Genomic DNA, 24,430 nt, shown 5'->3' on the forward strand with positions numbered 1-24,430 from the left:
TACTTAATAATATAGTAACACCATGGCAACCACCCACAACACCCTATTATTTTGGTCTTTTAACTTGGGTCAGTTTGCAATCGCTTATAAACCCCAACAACCACATAACAATGCACTAAAAACCACTCAGAACACCATAGCAACCACATAGCAACACCCTGGCAACCACCCATAACACCCTAGCATTTTGCATGGGCAGACAATACTCTTATGTTCAGAAAATTTAAAAAATCTATGCATGACATCCGTGCATGAAGTCACTATTTCTTGCGAGATAACACATTTTTGTTTTCACTTCTGTTGTAGTTTTGCACTTCCTGTTGTGGTTCTACATGCTTAGTTGGGCAGATATAAGACTAGCGTCTATCAGTACCTTTACATGTGCAGTTATGATCGAGCTACTACCAGTTTTTGCGTAGACGAGCTACAGTCTTAATCTGTATACATGATACAATGCGTAATCGAAAATTTCAGTCACGGCCCGGCCACACCCACCTCCTCGTCACATTCAGGCCAGGGGTCTGACTAACAGCCCCCCCCCAGATGCTGCCCTTCCGACAGTTCTGTCAGCTGGTGGCCCACCCCGCCTCCTATGAACCTGGGGGGAGAAAGGAGGGGAGGCGTGGGGAGAGGGAAAGGGCAAGTGGAGACACAGAGAGAGAGAGAGGAGAGAGAGAGAAGAATTTGCTTGCCGGCTTGCTGTCTCCCGGTCCTCAACCGCTCCGGCCCCTGGCAGACGGAACTGCTCCTCCCCTCCTCAGCAGATGGCCGCAGTTCCTCAGGCTCTCGGCGGCCGGCAGTGATCCCTCCATCCCTGGGCAGACGGCCGTGGCTGCTCCCCTGATGGATGGCAGCAGCGAGGGCTCCGCGACAGCACACCCCTCCTCCTTCCCGGATTTCGGTACCAATGTAACAGTTAAAGGACGGTCAAGGAGGAACCGGCTGAACAGTAAACATAAACTTTAATGATATAAATGAACTTAAAACAACATAAAACTTAAGGACACAGACACATATGCAACGCAGCCACATGCGTCTCTCTCTCTCGAATCGGCGTCTCTGGCTGTCCCTTATCTCGATCTCCCACTGATCAGCTGATTCAGTGCCAGCCGTGCTCCATCACGGCCCGGTCACGCCCTCCTCCTCGTCACAGGGACATTTTATTTTGCGTTCATTTGATTAACAGGACATTGATTAACCACGTGCGACTCCGCTTACACATGCGTGGTCGTTGTATTTTGGCTTCGCTATACGCAACACATAATTTAAATTCATTTAAACCGACTGATCTCAGTTCAGGAGAATCTGTGCTCTCAGTAAAGGGTTAAACTTTCGACGCATGGAGTCATGTGACAAAACAACATTGCGCCGACCACAGCAGAGTTTGTCTTTGGGAGAAACATCAACTAAACTACATCTGATAAGAAACCTAATACATTTTTTAAATTGAGTCGAAAGATAAGAGTCTCTAGTTTCATCCGATATGCCTTTTTCTTTCTTTTTTTAATTGCGAACACAATGTACACTAATGTGTACTTTAGCAAATTTTTTTCCTTAGAAATCCTATATTTACGGTGCATTTTCACATTGAGAATCAATGGGTTCATCCAAAAGCTGAAAATGTTTGCTTTCAGAGGTTTGATATAGAGTTAGGATGAAAATCAGGTGCATTTTGAACTGTTCTGAGATCAGTGCAGAGAGACAGCACATTGGAGGTGAAGTCATTCACTAAATAGGGAGCAGGGGAGCATCCTATAGCTCTCTATGCAGCAAAGTGCATTCAATACAAACTTCCTATCAAAAGTTCAGTTTCAGGCTGCAGATGATATTTGGACCACTCAACCTATTTGGCAGACAGAGGACAATGGTAATCAATATGTAGATTCTGAATTTATAATGTATACTTTTATTTTAACATGATTGCCAGTGATTGGATGATGTTGGCCATTACATTGAATCAGAATTAATTATGCTAATTTCTTATGTAATGTCTGTAACGTCTCAAAAACATGAATAACCAACACGCCTGGAAACATAATAAATAATTTGATAATTTTTAATTTTTTAAAAATCCGGCTTTCTATAGCTTGGTATTATTTAAACTTAGTCCCGCTGTCCACATACATATGTTGCCATTAATTTTTAAGAAAACTATTTGCTCTGCATTTTTTTTTTTTTTTTTTTTTTTTTTGCATGTTTATTAGGTGCTACTAGTTAAAAATCAAAACGGGAAATGGAAAATGCGCACAGCAGACACACTTGGGTCTCAGGAGGTTAATGTACGAATTCAACTATCAGGCAGAACCCAGTCTCTCTATCTCACTATCCTTTGCCAAAAGAACGAAACCGCAGTTTATGGGGAAAGAAAATATTTTTCCGTTAAGCATTTTCTTTTATGTAAGCAAGCACGTTAGGCCATTTCTCTTCTGTTTTTTAAAACTTTTCCATTTTTTAAAGTGCTATAACATGACTATAAAATACATTTGTTGTCCCAGGGACTCTGTATTAGCAAACATACCTTATAATGGGTTTTTATGAGAGAGAAAATGCTTATATAACCTAATCAACATTTTAAATATCCAAAGTTTTCCTACACTGTGGATTACAACTGCTGGTGTGGGAGAAAAAAAGGTCAGGCTCAGACATTTGGTTTGCTGCGCTCTCTGAATGAAAGAGGATTTTATTTATTTTTTCACGTTCACGTCAATTTCATGATGCTGTAAATGTAGACGATTGTCACTTAATTGAATTGGGATTTTCAATACAAATCTTAATTCCTTTACTTGGATTTGAAGAAAAAAAATCTGGAAAAAAAAAAAAAAATCCTGACTTTATAATCACACAATGAATGAGAAAATGTAAGCTGTATGACAACTGTGTTTTTTTTTTAAGTGAGTTATTCCGAGAAACCGTTACATCTCAAGTCTGGAAACTTTCTCCTACGCATGATAAATACATCATCACTGTGACACACACCCTTCGCGGTATCGGCGCTGCTTTTGCTCACACAGTAACACCACAATAATAATAGGGTCTGATCCCAGAAACTAATTTTCTGTCATTCCGGTTCTGGCTTGTGTTCACACTGAAGGCTCCTCTGCAATTTTTCCAGAAAATCCCAGGAATCAAAGCTCAGTATGAATGAGGTTCAACTAAAAGCATTTACATGACACTTTTAAAAGATGAATTATAGTTTAAGTCAGATTAAAAAGTGTATGTAAACGTGTGTGTATTTGTATGTGTGTGTGAGTGTGTGTGTGTGTGTGTGTGCAATTCTCCGCCGTAGAGCAGCTGATTTCAGTTGTCGAGATGCATTTAGTTTGATGATCACAACACTGCTTACTACATGACTAAAACAAACATGTCTGACATATGCACACTCTGCAGTTTTCCAGTGTTCATATCAATATCAGTGTGCTGCATGTTTAAATGTTGTGCAGTTGTGCATGTATGCACTAGTGTGGCATTGCTGTACATGAATGCATGGTACAACCAGCGTCACTGGTTTAGCCTGCAGTCTTCTCCTGTCCTCTGTTCATGAGGACACACACACACAAGCTTAACTATGTATCATATCAGTGTTTGTCCTCCATGCCTGTGCTGAGCACTGTAGGATCAGTCTGTCTGTCCGGATCTGTGCCATTGAGGAGCTATAATCACATCCTTTTTAATAATGAGTTTACTCTCTCTCTCTCTTTCTCTCTCTGTGTATATCTTCAGTCCATTCTCAAATATTGAACAGGCTGTGTGGTTACTGACAGTATCAGATCTTTTAGAACTTGTTTTATTGGTCTGATCGTGGCCAATTCGGTAGATCATCTATGTAACTGTTTTAAAGCATGTTTGAGCTGTGTTATATGAATGTTCCGGGTTCAATAGAAGCTCTATAAACAGCATTTGAGGCATAATGTCCATCACCACTAAAAATACAAGTGAACAAAGTAGAAATAATGGATATTGCAATGCACTTGCAGCTTAGGAGCTTGCATTTTTGTTAAAACACTTACAGTGGGTCCAAAATGTATGTGGACACTTAAGCCACCTTTAAAAAGACCTGAATATCATTGCATTAAATAGCTAAATATCAAACCAAATAGCCTTTATTTTAAAGAAAGAGAGCACAAGCACACTTTTCAAGCAAAAATCAGTTTTAATTGATAATACAGTAGATATACTATTCAACATGAAGACAAAAAGTAGTTGGACACTTTCTATTTGTCAAACGTTAGTGGAACATGTCTATAGTTAATCTGATTAACAACACCTTTGGTTACTCTGCTTGAGCACCTATGTGAACCTAAGCGGAAGTCATACATCCACTTGCACTAAGTTTCTCTATGTGAAAAGTAATTTTTGTATCCTTGGGGTTTTCCAGCTTTAGTTAAAATATTGGAAATAAATTATTATTATTAACAAGTTCTGTTTACTTCCATTGTAATTGGATTACTATAGCCACCATTTTTGCTTTATTATTGCTTTTTATTTTGTGGTAACACTATGCCACAAAGAGAATGTTGTCAATAAAGCATAACCTTTATTGAGCCCGCAACATTTCTTGCTCAGAAGGTCAGTGTGTGATGGGTGGAGCTCTGTTTATAGAGGTGTAAAGCTCTAAAGATTTTTAATGGCCCTTTTTTCTCAGTAAAAAGTCTATCAAAGTTGAATCGGCTGCACATCATTTTTTGCAAACATTACTAAGACTTGAAATCAAACGACCTGACACACTGTAGTTTTGACCATGTAAAACATGAGATTCTTTTAGTACTTGCATGCTCACTTTACTTTCACTTCACTTGTCTTTGTAAAAGTATGCTTATGCTTTTGTTATCCCTATTTGTGACTGTAGAAAGGATGAAGTAGAATGTTTCTGACTTGTTCAGATGTAGAAATCCTTTGAGCTATATGCTCATAAAACCGCTAGCATCAGACAGTAATGCTTACGTATGAATGTTCAGCCTCAACTGGAGAAGTCTTGAAGATCTGCTTGAGAACTCAGCCTGAGAATCTCCCTTCTGAGGAAAGCTGCTAACATCTGCTTCCTGTTTTCCTACCCTTTCATTGACCCATTAGCTAAGTGGTTATATCTTATCTAGAGAATCTAGTGTTCTTCTGAGTATTTCTAAAGTCTCAAAGTTGACTGTGAATAAGATGGCTCTCATGCCTCTGTTTGTGGTGTGGTTGGCAATCTGTCCTGATGACAACACTATGGTCATTGTTTCTAATTTTAAAGTGGAGAAACGAGGGCTGTTTCTCAGTGTACATTCTTTTGTGTTTGTACGTTCTCATGGACTCGTTCGACTTCATCATCCACTGCCGAAGTTCAATTCCAATACTCAAGAACGCAAGTTCCTAGAATGCATAAATTTGCCAGGAAGTGTTCTTGATCAGGCCAAAGATCGAGGATGCATCAGATGGTGACTTGTGTGCAAGAAGCCATTTGAAGTCCCAGAAGTCACTGCGGCACTACGTGTTTTCCCTCAAGAGTTTTCCGCTGTAAACTCGCGAAAGTCTGTTGGCTCATGAGAGCTCCTTTTCTTTAAAAAAAGCAAAAAGCAAAAAGCAAAAATCGTTACATTGAGGCATTTACAATGGATGTGAAGGGGACCAATTTTTGGAGGGATTAAAGTCAGAAATGTGAAGCATATAAAATGATAAAAGCACTTATATTAATTCTTCTGTTAAACTTGTGCATTATTTAAGCTGTAAAGTTGTTAAAAGCGTCGTTTTTACGGTCTCTTTAGGGTTTTAGGGTTTACAGCGTTATGTTGTCAAGGCAATGAAGGTGTAAAATTGGATATATCTACACAGAAATAGTCAGTCAGCTCTTTTATCACACTAAAATCATGTTAACATGCATATTGTTTACATTTTGCAGCTTTGAAACAGTGAAATAGTGAGCGTTTTTGTTTTGTTTTTTTTCTCTGCTTTTCTCCCCCAGTTTGGAATGCCAAATTCCCAATGCGCTCTAGATCCTCGTGGTGGTGTAGTGACTCGCCTCAATCCAGGTGGCAGAGAATGAATCTCATTTGCATCTGAGACAGTCAATCTGCACATCTTATCACGTGGCTTGTTGTGTGCATTACCACGGAGACATAGCATGTGTGGAGGCTTCACGCTATTCTCTGTGGCATCCACGCACAACTCACCACGCACTCCACTAAGAGCAAAAACCACATTATAGCGACCACGAGGAGGTTACCTCATGTGACTCTACCCTCCCTAGCAACTGGGCCAATTTGGTTGCTTAGGAGGCCTGGCTAGAGTCACTCAGCACGCCCTGGATTCGAACTCACGACTCCAGTGGTGATAGTCAGCATCTTTACTCCCTGAGCTACCCAGGACCCTGAAACAATGAGTGTTTTAAAGTTTTCTGATTGGCCCCATTCTCTTCCACTGTAAGTGCCTCACTGTAACCCAGATATACATTTATGTGATAATCAACATTATGCCACAAATGCTTTCTGTTGATCTGAACTTGTACTGAACCCAGGATATTCCTCTAATTTTCAACGTGACATTGTTTTATTTTTATCAAATAATACAGAGGTCTACAGCATAATCCAAAACAAAACATTGCAGGGGTTGTTTGTCAAATAAAGTGCTGCACAACAAAGCTTCACAGTATAAATTAAAACATGGATGAAATAAAATTGTGGTTACCATAATCCACTTCAATGTTTTAAAATGTTTTCAATATTTTTCCTCAAACCTTTTACATTTAATTCAATTTTAATTTCAATTCTTTGCACCTTAAAATGGATTTACTGTTGTAGTACTTTCAGTGCTATTTAAATGCACAAATCTCACCTAAAGCAAGTATAGTATACATGAAGGTAAATGTATATACAGTGTGTCAAAATCTCTTTCTAATTTGTTTTGCTATATTTATCCCTTTCTTCAAATCTTTTGAACATTGTTGAGACAAGTCTCTGTGAGAACATGTCAACACTCCACCCATCATGAAAATATCCCGTCATATTAGTAGTAAACAAACAGGATAACTCCCCAGATATTTGTGCCATCATTTTTTGGAATTAACATGTACATTATAATTAATCACTTCAACAGAGTGCCCACTTTTTCAGTGGTTTTGGTATTGTGGAGATGGGAATGTGGTCGTGTGTCTGTCAGTGGGGAGAGAGGAAGCAGTAAGAGCCATCACCTGGTGATTACTGACTCTAAACACCTGTGTCTCATTTCAGTGATGGCGGAGACAGGGAGTCGCACACACACCCAGACTGGAGCTGAATGCTGAAAAGCTGTTTATATTTTGCATCTATCAAGTTTATGTTGACTGTTATCATTGAAGCTGATGTGTGTAAACTGAAGTTCTTGCTGAAAAGCATATTTTGAGTAAAAACCCTGAGTATAAAAAGAACATTTACGTGAACTGCAACGCCGGCTCCCGCTTCCTTCTCTCCTTCAACCTTAAGAATGTATACACTGGTGCCAAAACCCAGGATTTGGGAAGAAGACTGGCTGCCATAGACACCTCACCGCTGGGAGAAGTCATCCGCTCCTTGACTAGCATTCAGGAGACTCACCATCAACTCTCCTCTCCCAGGAGCGCCGCTTCCAGGAGCTCCTTCAGGCATAGGCTGAGGATTGACAGGCCTTACGGAGTTGGTTAGCTCCAGGCGGGTCTTCCGCCACGGCCCCGGAAGCTGCGATGAAGCCGCACCTTGTGCTCACAAAGATGGGGCCCCAGGATGATCCAGAGGCGTTTGTGAGCCTGTTTGAACAGTTGGCCACCGCCTCCGGCTGGCCGCAAACACAATGGGCCCTCCACCTGCTGCCATTGCTTTCCGGGGAGGCCCAGCTCGCGGTGAAACAATTACCAACTGAGGACCACCTGGACTACTCAAAGCTGAAGTCCGCTGTTCTGCAACAGGTCGGCCACACACCAGAACAACATCGCCAGCTGTTCCGCTCCCTCACACTTAGCAAAGCCGGCCACCCGTTCATGTTTGTCCAGCAACTCCGTGATGCCTGCTGGAAGTGGGTGCTAGCCGAGGAAGGCCGTGATGTGGAGGATGTAATTGATCTGATGGTGTTGGAGCAGTTGACCGTTCATCTGCCCCGAGGAACCGTGGAATGGGTCCAGTGCCATCGCCCCACGTCGGTGGATGACGCCGTCCAGCTGGCCGAAGCCCACGTGGTAGCCTATCCAGAAGTCCACATCTCTCTCTCTCTCACTCTCTCTCTCCTGCTGCTCCTCCCCCTCTTGTCCCTCCCTCTCCTCCCCCTTGCCATGTACCCACTCCCTGGAAAAAGGGGAGTTTTTCCACCCAAACCGGCACCCCGCTTCTGTGGGCTGTACTATCCACTGTTCCCCCCTCCCCCTCTCCATTGCCACTCCCAGGATGATGTCTCCGCCCCCACGAGTGCAGCCGGGACACCTGGGCTGGTCTGTTGGAGTTGCGGGGAGCCTGGTCACGCCCAAGACCGGTGTCCGGTAATGGAGGTGGGGACATGGGTCCGGGTCCCCAACATGCCACAGACCGCCCCCGATCGAGCAGGGACGTACCGTGTACCTGTAAGAATTAAGGGGCGTACATACCAAGCCCTGGTGGATTCTGGCTGTAATCAAACCTCAATTCACCACAGCTTGGTTCATGATGGGGCTTTGGGTGCAAAACACAAGGTGATGGTGAAGTGTGTGCATGGTGATGTTCACGAGTATCCGGTAGTGACAGCCATTATTCAATTCTGGGGGAAAAAGCATAGAGTGGAGGCCGTGGTTAATTGGCCAAGGTTTAAAAGTTTATTAAAAGCGATATGTGTGGATGGGTCCTGTAAACCAAAATCTCGGTGTGTCGGGTGCGAGATTGCTGGGGAGACAGAGCCGGGGCCATCTGCGGCTGCAAGTCCGAGTGACGCAGAAGGGAGGGAATCCACAGGCATTCCTACCCTTATGGAATTTCCGGAGGGGGATTTCCCTCTAGAGCTGTCGTGTGACGAAACCCTTAAGCATGCCTTTGACCAGGTGAGAGTGATCGATGGCCAGCAGCTCCAGCCTAAAGTCACACTTATACATATTTTTCAATCATTAGGGACCGGTTGTATTGAGTGATGCAGGACACTCAAACCCATAAAAATACAACCCAGTTAGTAGTCCAGAAGAGCCATCAGGAAACACTTTTCCAGTCGGCTCACCATAATCCTATGGCGGGTCACTTAGGACAAGAAAGGACACTGTACCTGTTAATGGCCTGCTTTTATTGGCTGGGCATTCGCGGGGATGTTTGCAGATGGTGTGCAGCCTGTCGCGAATGTCAGTTGGTGAATCCACTGGCCACCCCAAGAGCGCCATTGCGCCCGTTACCATTAATCGAGGCCCCCTTCGAAAGAATTGCTTGGACCTCTTCGGGCCATTAGAGCGGTCAGCATACATATATCGGTTTTTATTAGTCCTGGTGGATTATGCAACGTGATATCCGGAAGCAGTGCCTTTGCACAACATCTCAGCACGCAGTGTTGCAGAGGCATTCCTCAAAATTATCTCCTGGGTGGGGATTCCGAAGGAAATCCTCACCGATCAAGGCACAACATTTATGTTACATACACTGCGTGAACTTTATGAATCGTTGGGGATTAAATCAATTTGCAACAGCGTTTATCATCCACAAACTGATGGGCTAGTCCAACGATTTAATCAGACCCTAAAGAATATGATTCGTAAGTTCTTATGTGAGGACACTAGAAACTGGGACAAATGGCTGGAACCCCTATTATTTGCAGTCAGGGAGGTCCTGCAAGCCTCCACAGGGTTTTCTCCCTTTGAGCTCCTGTATGAACGTCAGCCCCATGGGGTGCTTGATGCCATATGGGAGGCATGGGAGGAGGGACCTTCCCAAAGCAAAAATGAAATTAAGTATGTCCTGGATTTTTGAGCAAATCTACACACGCTGGGTCAGTTATCACAGGGAAATTTGCTCCAAGCTCAAGAGAGACAAAGCCGGCTCTATAATAGGGGTGCCCAGCTATGGGAATTTGCACTGGGAGACAAGCCTTTGTTTTACTGCCCACTTTGAGCTCTAAATTACTCGCCAAGTGGAAAGGACCCTTTGAGGTCACACGGCGAGTCGGGGATCTCGATTATGAGGTCAAACGAACGGATAGAGGCGGAGCACGTCAAATTTACCACCTCAACCTCCATAAATTTTGGAGAGAGGCGGTCCCCATGTCCATGGTGACGGTAGTTCCGGAGAGGGCGGAGCTCGGTCCGGAGGTGAAGTTCAAAGTTGATCAATTCACCACGGTCCCTTGTGGAGATCACCTCTCACTGTCCCAGCTCGCGGAGGTGGCCAAGTTACAAAAGGAGTTTGCAGACGTGTTCTCCCCTCTCCCCGGTCATACGAACCTCATAAACACCATATCGAGACTCCGCCAGGAGTAGTCGTATGTAATCGGCCGTACCGCTTGCCCAAACACAACAAAAAAGTGATTCGGAATGAATTAGAGGCAATGCTTGAGATGTAAGTAATAGAAGAATCACATAGTGATTGGGCCAGCAAATATTTAAGTTGATTGAGAGTGAAGGATTTGATTCATCAGTGCTGTATGGGTGTGGGCGGTCACTGTTGAGCTCTGTTGTGGTCATTCCCATTTCCATGGTAACAACGCCTTTGAAATGGTAGCCAGCTGGTAGGGAGCTGTGCAGTGTGTAAACCTCACTCCCTTGGCCTCAAGAGGTGCACGAGCGACTGATGTTAGGGGCTGTAGCCTTTAGCCTCCTCGTTAACGTGCCCGCCTCCCATGCCGGAGATGCTGGTTTGAGTCCCGTTCGGAGCAGGAAGAGCAGGACTGGTTCAAGTGGTGCCGTGACCCAGATGGGAGTGAGGTGTAGGGGGGTGAGTGTAATTGTAGCCAGCTGGTAGGTAGCTTTGCAGTGTGTAAACCTCACACCCCTGGCCTCAAGAGGCGCACTAGCGATTGATGCTAGAGGCTGTAGCCTTTAGCCTCCTCGTTAGCGCAACTGCCTCCCATGCCGGAGACTCCGGTTCGAATCCCGTTCGGACCGGTTACACCTTTTCTGATTGGTGGATCTTGATTCAGGATTATGGGTAGTGTAGTTCTTTATCAGAAATTTGGTTGGTGAAGAAGTTGAAATCACACTTATGCTTATGGCTTGCATATATCATCCATAAACAATGAAAGGTTTATATATTATTACTATAAATCAATTTGTCTGTGGAGAAAAAAATTAGTTTTTTTTTACATCTGGAACCCTACTGTTGCACTCTGTTACTTAATGCCAATTTCCATAACCCCCTTTTTTCAGCCAGAAAGAAAAGCATTGTTTCTAAATTCTGACTGGTTTTCTGCATCTTGTGTTTCAGGGGGGCTTTCTCTGAGGTGGTGCTCGCAGAAGAAAAGAAGACGAGGAAACTAGTGGCGATAAAGTGCATCCCGAAAAAAGCTCTGGAGGGAAAGGAAAACAGCATTGAGAATGAAATTGCTGTGCTCCACAAGTGAGTCATTGAAACTGTTTCTCTTCATTTACGGATGTATACCACACACATATTATCAACTCCTACAGTGAAGCTCAGATTTTTAAGTCCACAAAGTTCACAGTATACACTATCTGTAACAGCTGTGTTATCCCAGAGAGAGAGGACAGTAAGTGATTTGTGCATGTGTTAAGAATCTCATATTTAAACCGCTGGAATCAAAAAAGCTCTGTGGGAATGACTGGAGCCGAAGCAGCCAATGCTATTTTTAGTGTCTAGGTTGCCCGGGTTACCACAGCCAAAGAGGCACAGCATTCACAAAGAGATTTGAGCAGACAAGGAATGAGGAAGCACTCACATGCAGCTATAAAGTCACATTTCTCAACAATGCTGTTGTTACCAGTGGAGGGGATTTAAGGCTTTTGCACACCAAATGCAAATTTTGCCCTAAATTTCTCACCACAATTAACATTTTGAATAGAAACAATACATTTCTATGAATCTAATTCACATCTGGAGCAAATATTTGCGCACCGACAAAGCAAGTTTTTAAAAAAAAAAATTTTTTTTAACAGTGATTGTGTCTATTTTTTTTCCCGCCCGCCTATGAAATGCCCTGACCAATAAATGATGAGCTGGTGGCGCTAAACTGGTGGCGCTAAAGCAAAGAAAACTGTTTTGACCACCGACATTAAACGCTGAAGTAACTCACAGAAGAATTTCTGAACCAGCAGTGAGGATGTGTATTTGCCTTTGTTTTTCTTCGCCATATATTTATATTATTAATACTAGTGCTGTGACTTGCAGTGCACTCTGTGTGCCTTTGTACACCAAAAACATGGTGGATTCTCCACAAAATGGTGTAATCATTATTGCTGTGCTAACGTTAAGTCATTAACAGCTATGCTGTCGTTAGCAGTACTAAGGTATCTAATAATGGGTCAGACTGCAGAAGGGTTTGTGTTTAGATGTTGTCATGTTTAATTCGTAACATGCAGGGTTTTGAGCAAATTAATAACACAAATAGATATACAGTACATGGCAATAAGATACAATCAGTATTGTTCCAATTGACAACATTTGTTTTAATAGTCATTATGTGAGTGCATTACGCAGTGATTTTAAACAAATGTACATAGTACAAATATATGTGCAGTATGTACGGCAGTGGCATATTATCAGTATTGTTCAAATTGATAACATGTTTTAAATGTTAATATTATTTTTTACACTCGATTCTTCTTTTTAATCACCTCTCAGACTGTGTATACATGATAATACTTGTCCAGCAGGTAAACTGAAATAGTTTGTGAAGTGTCTCGAATGTTTTCTTTCTTGTTGAGCATAACACAACAAATTTATCATCGCTGCGGCAGCTTGTAAAGAAATCCCTTTTTTCCCAATCTGCACATTAATCACTTGTTTGTCTTTCGTATTGCGATTTCACAGTTCTTTTGCAAACTTGTCAAGTAGTTTTTCTTCTCATCCGTGATGGGCGAAGAGCAGACCAGCTGAAAGGTGCTTTCCGCCACCTACCGTACCAGGGTAAAATTGCTTGTTGATTAACGGCACCTATTATAAATGCGTGGACGTGTTAACGGCGACCGTTCGCCTCACTTTTTATGTGAAAGGGTGATTCATTGGCGATTCGTTTTGCATTCGTTTCGAGCTCTTTGAAAACATTCTCCCAAGTGGATACATTTGAAAACACTGTCTTTGCATTTTAGTGTGGAAAGGGGAATTGAAGATTTCTGAAAATAATGACGTATTTGTTGTCATGTGACACAGTCATTGTTGTAGCAGCATTGTTGTGCCTGATATGCACTTTGATAGTGTTTTTAAAGATAAATGTTACTTTGTACAACCTTCACATTGCATTCCTTCAAACACGACAGGAAGTTCACTCAGAATTACTGTCCGGCAACGGAACACGAGGACAATTGAGTTTCAGACCGTACATGGAATGGGGATTTTTTGCATGTGCAGTAAGGGAATTTAAGAGTTTTCATACATTTTAGTGTGGATGAGAAACTTTTGGGAAAACAATTGAAAACACCAGTGTGGACAGAGAGTGTTTCGAAAACACAATTTTCAAATGTATCCGGATTAATGTGGACATAGCCTAAGGCAACATCACATGTATCGTTCACAGAGAAAGGAATTCCTGAATGCATTGCGATGAGCAGTACTTATTTATAATATTTTAATTTCAATAAAAAGAATAAATAAAATTATCTTATTAGAAAGGGACTTTTTTTTTACCCAACATCATTGTGTGCCTTACTATTCTTCTGTCATGTGTATTCTGTTGATTCATGTCTTTTTTTTTTAAATGTTTAGTTCTTGTTTCCCTTGTCATGTGATTCCTGTATTCCCTCCATGTTCATGTGTCATGTTTTCATTGGGTTATTGTTTAATTAGCTTGTTATGAGTTCTGTTTGTTCATTGGTTTATGTTCTCCCATGTCTTGTATTTAAGCCCTCATGTTTTCATTGTCTAGTGGTCAAGTATTGAATGTGATGGATGTGAGTGTAGAAGTTTATGTCAGGCCACGTTTATTGTCAAGTCAAGTTTTTGTCAAGTCAAGTTTTTAGTCAAGCCATGTTCATGTTTATATTTAGTTAGGGTTTTTGGATTTCACGTTCTGTAATTAAAACTGCACTTAGGTTCTCATCATCTTCGTCTTCATCATCATTGCCAGCAGCCAGCACACGTTACATCTTCTCAAGAGCAGACACTTTGGGGTTGTCTTGTCTATCATTGTTTTCAGTACACAAGCAATAATATCAGCTTATGTATGTGCGAATACGTTTGGAAAGATGCCAGCTTTATATCCAAATGCCCAAAGTATATAAACAGTGTTAATTTATTACACTTTTGCTTACTCAGCCACAGAAATGCCACAGTGAATGTGTGCAATCATCATTTGAAGTCTGTTTGAAGTCTGAATTAAAAATAATTCTGTGATTTAAGCAGTAAATCCAGCAGAAACTTCAGAATTAAAGGCAGATTTTGATGTGTTTATGACAGACGTCACTGTGTAGGGCTTTACTGGTTGTTTAGATCAGTGTTACTATCAGAAATAATTGCTAATTATTTCTTTAGTTATTAATTAATATTTTAATTAATCGAATCTAACTCATTAAAACCTCATATTGGGCTCCAGTAAATGTAGTGCGCTACGTTTAGGAGCGGGTTTGGTTATTAGCAATAATTAATAATTTTCAAAAACAATTATTAATTATTAAAATCAATAGAACATTGATGAGAATCAATGTTAGCTTTTTTAATCCTTTAAATGAACAATTATCAAAGGTAATCACTAATCATTAACATCGATGAAACATTTATAAAAATTAACACTAGCTTATTGATCCTTCAAATTCAACAATCACCAAAGATAATTATCAATTATCAAAAATCAATAGAATATTAATAAGGATTAATATTGACGGGGCACCACCCTGGAATCAGGGACTAATAACCAGATAGTATAACAGTCTCAATATTAGATTGTTTTCTTAGGAAAATCGACATCCGAAGAATATCAATTTTCGGGAAAAAACAATGAATGAAGGCTTGAATCCGAGCACTGACATCCCGTCAGCATGACACAGGTGTATGCAAAACAAACCAAAACACTTCTCTCTGAAATATAACAGTTTATTTATGCAGTAATATCAATTATTAATTAATACAATGCAGTCAATAAACTTCCGACTTACAACTAAAAACTAAACAGTGATATGATTAGATATGGAAACCAAAGTAGTCCTATAACACATGAGGGTGTGTGTGTGTGAGAGCGAGTGTGTGTGTGTGTGTGTAAGGAGGGACGTGCACAAAATGGTGGACATGACTCTCATGGAGAGTATGTCACGCGAGACTTCTGGCCAGAGAATATGGCCGCGAATGTGGGCGGAGAGAAACCAATCAATGGCGTCTACCAGTTACCACGTGTATCCGCTTGTACGATAGCTTAGGGACAAAGCTGAGCTTTATCACGAAGCTATCTACTAGCCAAAAATGTGTGCGAGAATGTTTGTGAGGGGTCGCGCGTGTGTGGTTAGTACGAGAGAGAGAGTGATTTAAGTGACGACCCCAAAGCCGGTTTTACGATCGTGGGAGAGAAAGCAGCTGTTAGTTTATCATTCAGAGACGCGGTGGACGGCTCGTAAACCGTCCCGCGGTCTTTGATTCTTTAATGGATAAACTCAGTTTGCCGGTCTCACCTGCGATGGCGGAAAAACAGTCCAATGTGGTTGGACTACAATACAGCAAATCTCATTCGTGATAATTAATACCCTGAGTATTAGCCGCAATGAGCGGACTCGGTGGTCCGTAAACTGTACAAGCAATAACCTTGATACACAAGAATAACACACTATAATATTCTATCTCTGCCCAGACGTAAACCTCTTACTTGAATCGTATGAGGACACAGAATGTGTGTTCATCCGTCCTTTAACTCCGACTCGGTTCCTCGAGGCTCGGGTGATGACGGGAGGCCGTTTCCTCGCTCTATCGGCGGGGGGTACGGCTGCTGATTCTCGGCAGGCTGGCGGAGAAATCAGTGACGTCGGCTTGATTGAAGATGGAAGAGAAATCTTTTATCTCTTCACTTCTGCAGGCAAACGGATGGAGATGCGGATTGCTCAGCGGTCTCATTCGGATCCGTTAGAGTGTTTGGTGGAACACAGAGTAATCTCAACTCGTCCAGTGAGATGGAGATTCTATGGCCACAGTTTTTTTCAAGTCGGACGTTACTTCCTTGTGCCACGAGGCTACACCTGAGAGCAGCGATGAGCTGCGTCTACGCACGGCGAGCAAAGTTGCTGGAAGCCAATCCCGGAAGCATTTCAGAGGTATTTCTACTCCTGATGATGTCATGGTTGAGGTGCATTCTGTTGTGTGCCTCATCCAATAGGAGTTGAGAGTTCGATCTTTTAGTGAGTAAGGCTTCATGGGATTTGTAGTCTGTTTTGGACTCCCTCTGTATGATTTTGGCACGGTTTTTATCAGAAAGATTTATGACTTGTTATATGGGCCTGAGATAGGTTTTACGACTGTGTTAGGCCTGCCTTTGTCTTCTATCTGAATAAATGAGGCCCAACAACTGCTTTCATATCACAGCGATTGCTTCTCATTTGCATAATGTCAACCATTTTTCAAGTCATTTGATGCTCTCTGCCATTCTTCACGTCTGCTTCGTTCCGCAGTCAATCCCAGAATCCCCGGCGTGAGCGTGGTACTCGACTCCTATTCACTCGACTTCACCACTATATTCATACACACACATACACAGTGTACGTTTTATTTTATTTTATTATAAATGTGGATTTTAAAATGTGGGGTGACATACATTTCAAAAAGTACAAATGTAATTTCCTTTAATGTCATGAACTTGCATGTATAATAATACGAGCTGTCACTGTTTGAAATTTCAAGTCAACTACACATTTTAACACACAGTATTAGCAAGTTGAAACCTAAAAAATTAAGCAGAATTACATATATAACAATTAAACGCTTGTATCATGAAAAACTGTAGTGTCATAGCTGTACAATTGTGATCGTCATGGTTACTTTTGCAACCTCCATTCCCTGATGGAGGGAACGAGACATTGTACCGATGTAGTGACACTAGGGGTCACTCTTGGGAGCTCCAAACACCTCTGATCTTTTTTTTAAAAGGCCAATGAGTATTGGCGAATGGAATTTGCATGCCACTCCCCCGGACAAACAGGTATAGAAGGAGCTGGTATGCAACCATTCATGCAGGTTTTGTGCTGAGGAGCCAAGATAAGGTCCCAGCCATTTCAGCAGGTAGTTCAGCATTGTGGCAAGAGGGACACAACATCTCATTCCCTCCATCAGGGAACGGAGGTTACTAAAGTAACCATGACGTTCCCTATCTGTCACTCACTCGACGTTGTGTCGATGTAGTGACACTAGGGGTCCCTATACAAAATGCCACAACTAACTGAACTGTGTTACGTGAAGTGGCGGTGTGTGACGGGCAGACTGCTGTGTGCCTCGTAGCCAGCACACCAGGCCGTCACGTAACCTCCCCCAACATTCTTTATGAGCGTTGAACAGTCCTTCAGGAACAAGTCGACTGCCCAACAAATAGGTGGACAGGCTAGCCCACCCGAGGCCTCTTTTCCTTCTCTTTTCTCCCCAAAAAGAGTGGAATTTGTTAACTGACTGGGAGCCCTAAGTGTCTATGTCGGGGGGGGTGTCACTCCCAAGGGGAAGACACCGCAGAGACCACACCCCGCCCAAAAAAGGGGGGGGGGGGGGTGGCAATTTGAGTGGAAATATGTCACATGGTCTTACCGAGCCTTGTCGGAAGTGTGTCATGTGGAGAGTTCCTATGGTAGGGTCCTACCCAAAGGGGGAGGAGTTACTACAAAGCATGGCGACCGGGGGCAGAGGGGCCCCTGCCCAAGGAAGACGCAGTTACCGACAGGGAAACGATTTTGCGGAAAATATCACATGGGGTTGCTTTCGGGGGAACCAGTGCATGTGGAGCACCTATCTCAGTACAGGGCCTCATTAGTGCACTTAATGAGCCGGCAGCGAGTTTCTCCGCAAACTCGACTGCCACAGGGCTAAGGAGGAAAGTCATCCAGGGATCACAGTCTGTGAACACTACTGGGAGTCAGGAGCGCACATCTTCCCATCAAGGGAGGGGAAAGGCGCTATGCACAAGTGGTACACCTGGCCAGTTGTCCCGGAACTTACCTGCTCATGCCTGCCACTACTTGGGACGAGACCGGCTCAACCTGGAGATTGTAGAACCTCGCAAAGGTGTTGGGTGCTGCCCAGCCCGCGGCTCTGCAGATGTCTGCCAAAGAGGCGCCACTGGCCAGGGCCCAGGAGGCCGCCACACTCCTGGTAGAGTGGGCTCGTAACCCCGCAGGGGGTGGCACGTCCTGAGCCTGATATGCCATCGTGATGGCATCAGTGATCCAGTGGGCAGTCCTCTGTTTGGAGACCGTGCTTCCTTTCCGCTGTCCACCAAAGCAGAGAAAGAGCTGCTCGGAGCTTCTAAAGCTCTGCGTGCAATCCAAATAGACGCGTAAAGCTCGCACCGGACACAGCAACGCCAAGGCTGGGTCTGCCTCCTCCTGGGGCAGTGCTTTCAGGTTCACCACCTGATCCCTAAAAGGGGTCATGGGAACCTTGGGCACATAGCCCGGTCGGGGTCTCAGGATCACGTGAGAGTAACCCAGACCAAACTCCAGGCACAGTTCGCTGACAGAGAACGCTTGCAAGTCCCCTACCCTCTTGATGGAGGTGAGCGCAGTCAGGAGGGCAGTCTTCAAAGAGAGTAATGACCAAGGGAATGATCACATCAGACGTACCGGCGGGTGGGGGCTCGTGGCGGGGCAGAGCTCGAGGTGCCACGTCGAGGGGATCCAAGCCCCGTGGCCGTGCTGAGTCCAGCGACATCAAAGCACTTACCTGGCTCCTGCCGCCCACCATAAGATTGGCCGAAGGGGGGGAGGAGGAGTCTCGTCCCCGTAGTCCACCGGATCCAACCTCGTGTGGGCGTGTTTGTGCCACAGCTGGGTGCACAGGGGTGGGGGGACCGCCGCTGTAGCGCCATACCTGCAAAGATGAGACGGTGGTCATGGCCGTGCACACTGGACATGTGACCCAGGGAACAAGGAAACTGCTCTTTTGCTGAACTTTTGGGTACCGCAGCCTATTGGGCATGTGGCGCAATTAAATGAAAATGAAACAAAAGATTCTCCTCCTGGCCCTCCACCGGGGGATGGAGTGGTCTGCTTACCAACCCCAGTGTAGCAGGTCTCCTTGCCCCTGGGTCACCCGTCTCAGGGGCGCTTTGAAGCCTTCCTCGGGTTCTTAGCAGCCGGCCGTGAGACGGGTGGCGTCTGCATCCTGCGCTGGGCTCTACGCCGGGACCGAGCCATGGGAGCGGGCTGCGGTGTGGTTGCAGCAGGAGGACGCCCTTGGCGATGAGAAGACGGGGTGCGGGGTCTTGCGCCGTGCCAGGGCAGGATGTGACATATGACCTCCATTTACTGCTTCACCGCCGAGAACTGCTGGGCAAAGTCCTCGACGGTGTCGCCGAATAGGCCATCCTGGGAGATGGGGGCATCAAGGAACCGTGCCTTGTCAGCCTCTCGCATCTCTACCAAGTTGAGCCAAAGGTGGCGCTCCTGGACCATGAGGGTGGACATCGTCTGCCCGAGAGACCACGCCGTGACCTTCATCGCCCGGAGAGCGAGGTCAGTCGCCAAATGCAGTTCCTGCATCAATCCTGGGTCAGAACTACCCTCGTGCAGTTCTTTTAGCGCCTTGGCTTGGTGTACTTGCAGGAGAGCCATGGCATGCAGGGCGGATGCGGCTTGTCCAGCGGCACTGTAGGCCTTAGCCGTCAGGGACGGCGTAACCCTACAGGCCCTGGACGGGAGTTTTGGGCACCCGCACTAGGTGGCGGCCCTCTGCGGACATAAGTGCACCGCGAGCGCCGTATCCACCTGGGGTATCACCGAGTACCCCCTGGCCACTCCACCAACGAGGGTAGCGAGAGCGGTGGAGCTGACATATCGGGACCGGGCAGTAAAAGGTGCCTCCAATGATCTTGTCAGCTCCTCACGCACTTCTGGGAAGAATGGATCTGCGCCCCGAGCCCAGGAACCAATTATCGAGCCGCGAGGGTTCCGGGGAGAGTGGAGAGTTCCACTCTAGCCCGACACTCACGGCCACCCGGGAAAGCATGTCCGTCATTTCCACGTCAGCCTGGGACTGGGCGACCATTCCCGAAGGAGGAAGCCCAGTTGAAGCCTCTGCGTCTCACTGGATGAGCCCGCTCTCTGATGCTGCGCTAGAAAACTCATCCTCTTCCCGGGCTCTGAACGATGAGTCGAACTCGCTCTGAGATGAGCCGGCGATCTCGTCTGAGCGCGTGACCGGGGCAAGCAAGCGTGCTGGGGAATGGGAGGTCCTTTGGGGGTTAACCGGCAGAGGTGGTCCCATTGAGGTCCCCAAATCGCCCCCAGTGCTAACCGGCACGGCCTCATACCCATAGGTAGAAGGACCGAGGCAGGGAGCCGCTGGGGTGGCTTGCTTTCTTACGAATGCAAGCCGTGACCGCAACGTTGCCATGGTCATGTTCTCGCAATGAGGACATGATCCATCCACGAACAATGTCTCCATGTCCAGACACGTAAGACAGTGATCGTGGCCGTCGGAAGCGGAGAGATAACGACTGCAACCAGGAATAACACACAAATGTAAAGGCATCTTAAAAAAGATGTTCCGTGTGTGCCGCTCTTTCAGAAAGAAAATATAATCTTTTAGAATATACTCTTTTAAATGTTCTACCGAAGCACCCAGGGGCGTTCTCTGCAAACCACAGATGCAGAGGGGAAGAAGCCGCTGAAATGCACCGTAAGATCCAGCAGAGAGAGGTGAATGAACTAGGCAGATGAATTCAGCTCAATGAATAGAATAGCTCGGCTCCGAAGAGAAAATCTGAATGAGTGGTTGCATACCAGCTCCTTTTATACCCGTATGTCTGGGGGAGTGGCATGCAAATTCCACTCAGCAATTCTCATTGGCCTTTTAAAAAAAAGATCAGAGGTGTTTGGGGCTCCCAAGAGTGACCCCTAATGTCACTATATCAACACAACGTCGAGTGAGTGACAGATAGGGAACTGCCAGGTCCAATTTACTTCTGTGGGTGTCAAAAAAACTAACATTTTACAGTGTCATCAAAGCACCTCACTACCATTTTCACGTAGTACAGAGGTGGTGCAGACTCACCATCAACTCTTGGTGAAAAACTATTTCTGTGCTTCCACACATAATCCATTTTGAATGACTCTTCTCATTAGCCTCAATGCAAACTGGAAGTTAAGAGACAAAATACAGAAGCGCTGATTGCTGAAAAGGGGAGGGGCTGAATAAGGTGAATAGGAATAATTGAAAACGCAGTTTAGCTCCGCTCAAAATGCAACAGTGGACAATCACCGTCAGAAGGCAGATACACATGTAGGCAGCAGACAGCAAGTCAGTACTAGGTTTTAAAAAAAGATCTACAGCGTGTTTGATCTCTAATTGTGAAACAACTCAAACTCAATTGAGCAGATCATCTTTCAAAAACAATGCTTGCATCCAAAGCAATTTACGATAAATCCGCCTTTAGAGGAGCCTGGGATTTTGTGTCTTTGTCACCGACGGAGATTATTCAGCATCAATGTGATGTCACAACAGCCAGCGTTGTGTAAGCAGCTCAGATTATGTCACTGGCTACGTTTACGTGCATCCTCATAATACGATTATAATGCGATTATGGCATTACTGCGATTAAACTGTAGCTCATGTAAACAGAATATTGCGATTATGATATTGTGATTATGCTTATAATCAGAGTAATGATAATTGCAGTAAGATATGTGGAGTACTCCTATTTTTATTGCTTTATACAAGCATGTAAATGCTTTAATTGCATGTCTTCCACTCTGACCAAAGTGCACCTGCACCAGTGCTACAGACGGATCATGTTCCACTCAAGCACAGGTTCTAAAACAATGTGAAAAAGGAGGCTGCACTTACTTTTCAGCTTCATGTAAAACGGCCATTACATGCACCGTTTTCCAGCAGTGGTGCTCCCCCATCAACAGCCCCACGGCCAAAGAAAACATATTTTCCCGAGTTGTGAATGTCTGTTTGCAGTCTGAATTTAATGTTGGGGAGATAAAAAGACCATATGCTGCAAAATAATGGTAAGGAAACCTGTCTTTGAAATTAGTTTATGCTTGTGGACGAAACACAACAACATCCATAGCGTGTATTCCGATTCACACACAAATGACTCTTATGAACTGATTCTTTTTGGTGAATCAAAACAGACAGCAACCAGTGTAGTCTGACAAACAAATTACTCTTATGAACCAATTTTTTTTAGTGAATCAAAACAGACAGCACATCCAGTGTAATAGAAAATTACTCTTCATAAGTGATTCTTTTAATACATTTTTCAAAAAGACTCACTAACTGACTGATTAATTTTCCTTATGCCAAGCTGTATTTAAAGAGACATATCTGCAACAAGTTGTTTTTTGTAATAAATATTGATTTATAAAAAAAACATTAAAACATCACTTTTCTCAGCAAACAATCAGAGTAATGGCAAATAGCATGTAAACAGGATTGAAGGGTTTGGCCCAAATCATGTAAACATCTTAAACTTATTTTTCCTTATACTCTGAATATTGCAATAATCAGAGGATTGGTGTACATGTAAATGTAGCCACTGTGAATCCTGCAGGCCTCAAGGAAAGAGATGCTCTCTGACCTTACCATGCCAACCAGAGCGCAGGACACTCAGGACAGTTTAAGGGCCATGCAAAAATCTGCTGTCAGCAAGTACGAGATCTGTCAGGCAGGGTTTCAACGAAGGGGGAGATTGTTCTACTTTGGAGTCGTGCCATATCTGACTGCCCACAGTTGTGTGGGTCAAGGTGGCGTGGAGTTTAGAAAGAGGTAAGGATGAGACCACCCGCATGCCTGAAATGGGAAAGTGAATGTGTGTGAGAAAGAGAGTGGGTGGGTAGGTGGACATGTCACTGATAAAAGAGAAAGAATGAGAACGTGTGGAAGAGAGACTCTGTGTACCGATGACTCACTCAGGTGCCTCTGTCGTGTTGTATTGCCGATGGGAGGCATGTGGGATTCCACCGTTTGGCTCAATTAGAGCCCACGCATGTCACGCACGCACGATCACGCAGCTCTTTTGCAAGTCAGTGTAAATCGGCAGGGCTGCTGATTGCTGTGGGGGCAGTGAAGACCGAGGCTGAGGGGTCACGGAGGAAGATATGTGACTTTATACTTTTTTCTTTAACTCTTCTGTATCATGCAGTGAATTAATACTAAAACCACCCCCTCATAGGGTTTAGTCAGAGACAGCATATTTAATTTGACATGAATGAAAACGAGACTGTGTGGGAGGGACGTACTGTCTGCACATGTACTGTTGTGTGCCTAAGTTGGAATAGTTGGAAAATATGTATTTTCACACATTTAAAGTGGACTAATATCACTGGTTGGGAAAATTATGCCCCGTTCACATGGATGGTGATAATATCACCAGAGGGCGCTAGGTCGCAGTACTGTCAGTCACTAGTAGGCGTCAATATTAATTTTCACAGTTTTTTATTTCAGTCGTAATTTTCGTATATTGACATAAAATTTAGTCAATATTTAAATGTAGCCATATGAATTCATTTTAGTCAATTCTACTCTGACTAAAATGGCATATGATTTTAGTTGACAAAAATATCACATTTTAGTTAACGAAAATTACAAAAACATGCATCAAACTGTTACAGACCAAATTTTACCTTCAAACATCTGTGCCATTAAACTGAATGTGTTATTATTCTGGCAAGTTGCTATAAATACAGTGGCAAGAAAAAGAATGTGAACCCTTTGGAATTACCTGCATTTATGTAAAAAAAATTCTTAAAATCTGGTTTCATTTTCATCTAAGTTACAACAATGAACAAACACTTTGATCAAACACTGTTTTAACATATAACACACAAATTATTGTATTGTTCTTGAAAATACTGAATACATCATTCAAACATTCACAGTATAGGTTGGAAAAAGTATGTGAACCCCTAGGCTAATGACATCAACAAAAGCTAATTAGAGTCAGGAGATGGAAAACCTGATATCCAATTAATGAAATGAGATTGGAGGTGTGGGTTCAAGCTACTTTGTCTTATAAAAAGCACTCAAACATTTTGAGTTTACTATTCTTAAGAAGCATCTGCTGATGTGGACCATGCCTCACAAAAAAAAAAAGATCTTAGAAGACCTACGATAAATCTGGAAAAGGTTACAAAGTTATCTTGAAGAGCTTAGATATTCATCTGTCCATCGTTAGACAAATTGTCTATAAATGGAGATGATTAGAACTGTGGCTACTCTCC

General features: G+C 43.8%; 1 protein-coding gene across 4 annotated transcripts in view; it reads left to right on the forward strand.

Moving 5' to 3' along the window:
• The window catches only part of LOC127426321 (calcium/calmodulin-dependent protein kinase type 1-like), a 128,392-nt gene that overhangs the window by 63,686 nt on the left and 40,276 nt on the right, over positions 1-24,430 (forward strand). For all 4 annotated transcript variants that reach the window (XM_051673068.1, XM_051673067.1, XM_051673066.1 and 1 more), the window contains one exon: positions 11,343-11,474. In XM_051673068.1, the coding sequence (XP_051529028.1) occupies positions 11,343-11,474 (132 nt within the window). The remainder of the gene's footprint in view (positions 1-11,342; positions 11,475-24,430) is intronic.

The sequence above is a fragment of the Myxocyprinus asiaticus genome, chromosome 35, assembly GCF_019703515.2.
Source record: "Myxocyprinus asiaticus isolate MX2 ecotype Aquarium Trade chromosome 35, UBuf_Myxa_2, whole genome shotgun sequence".
Taxonomy (NCBI): domain Eukaryota; kingdom Metazoa; phylum Chordata; class Actinopteri; order Cypriniformes; family Catostomidae; genus Myxocyprinus; species Myxocyprinus asiaticus.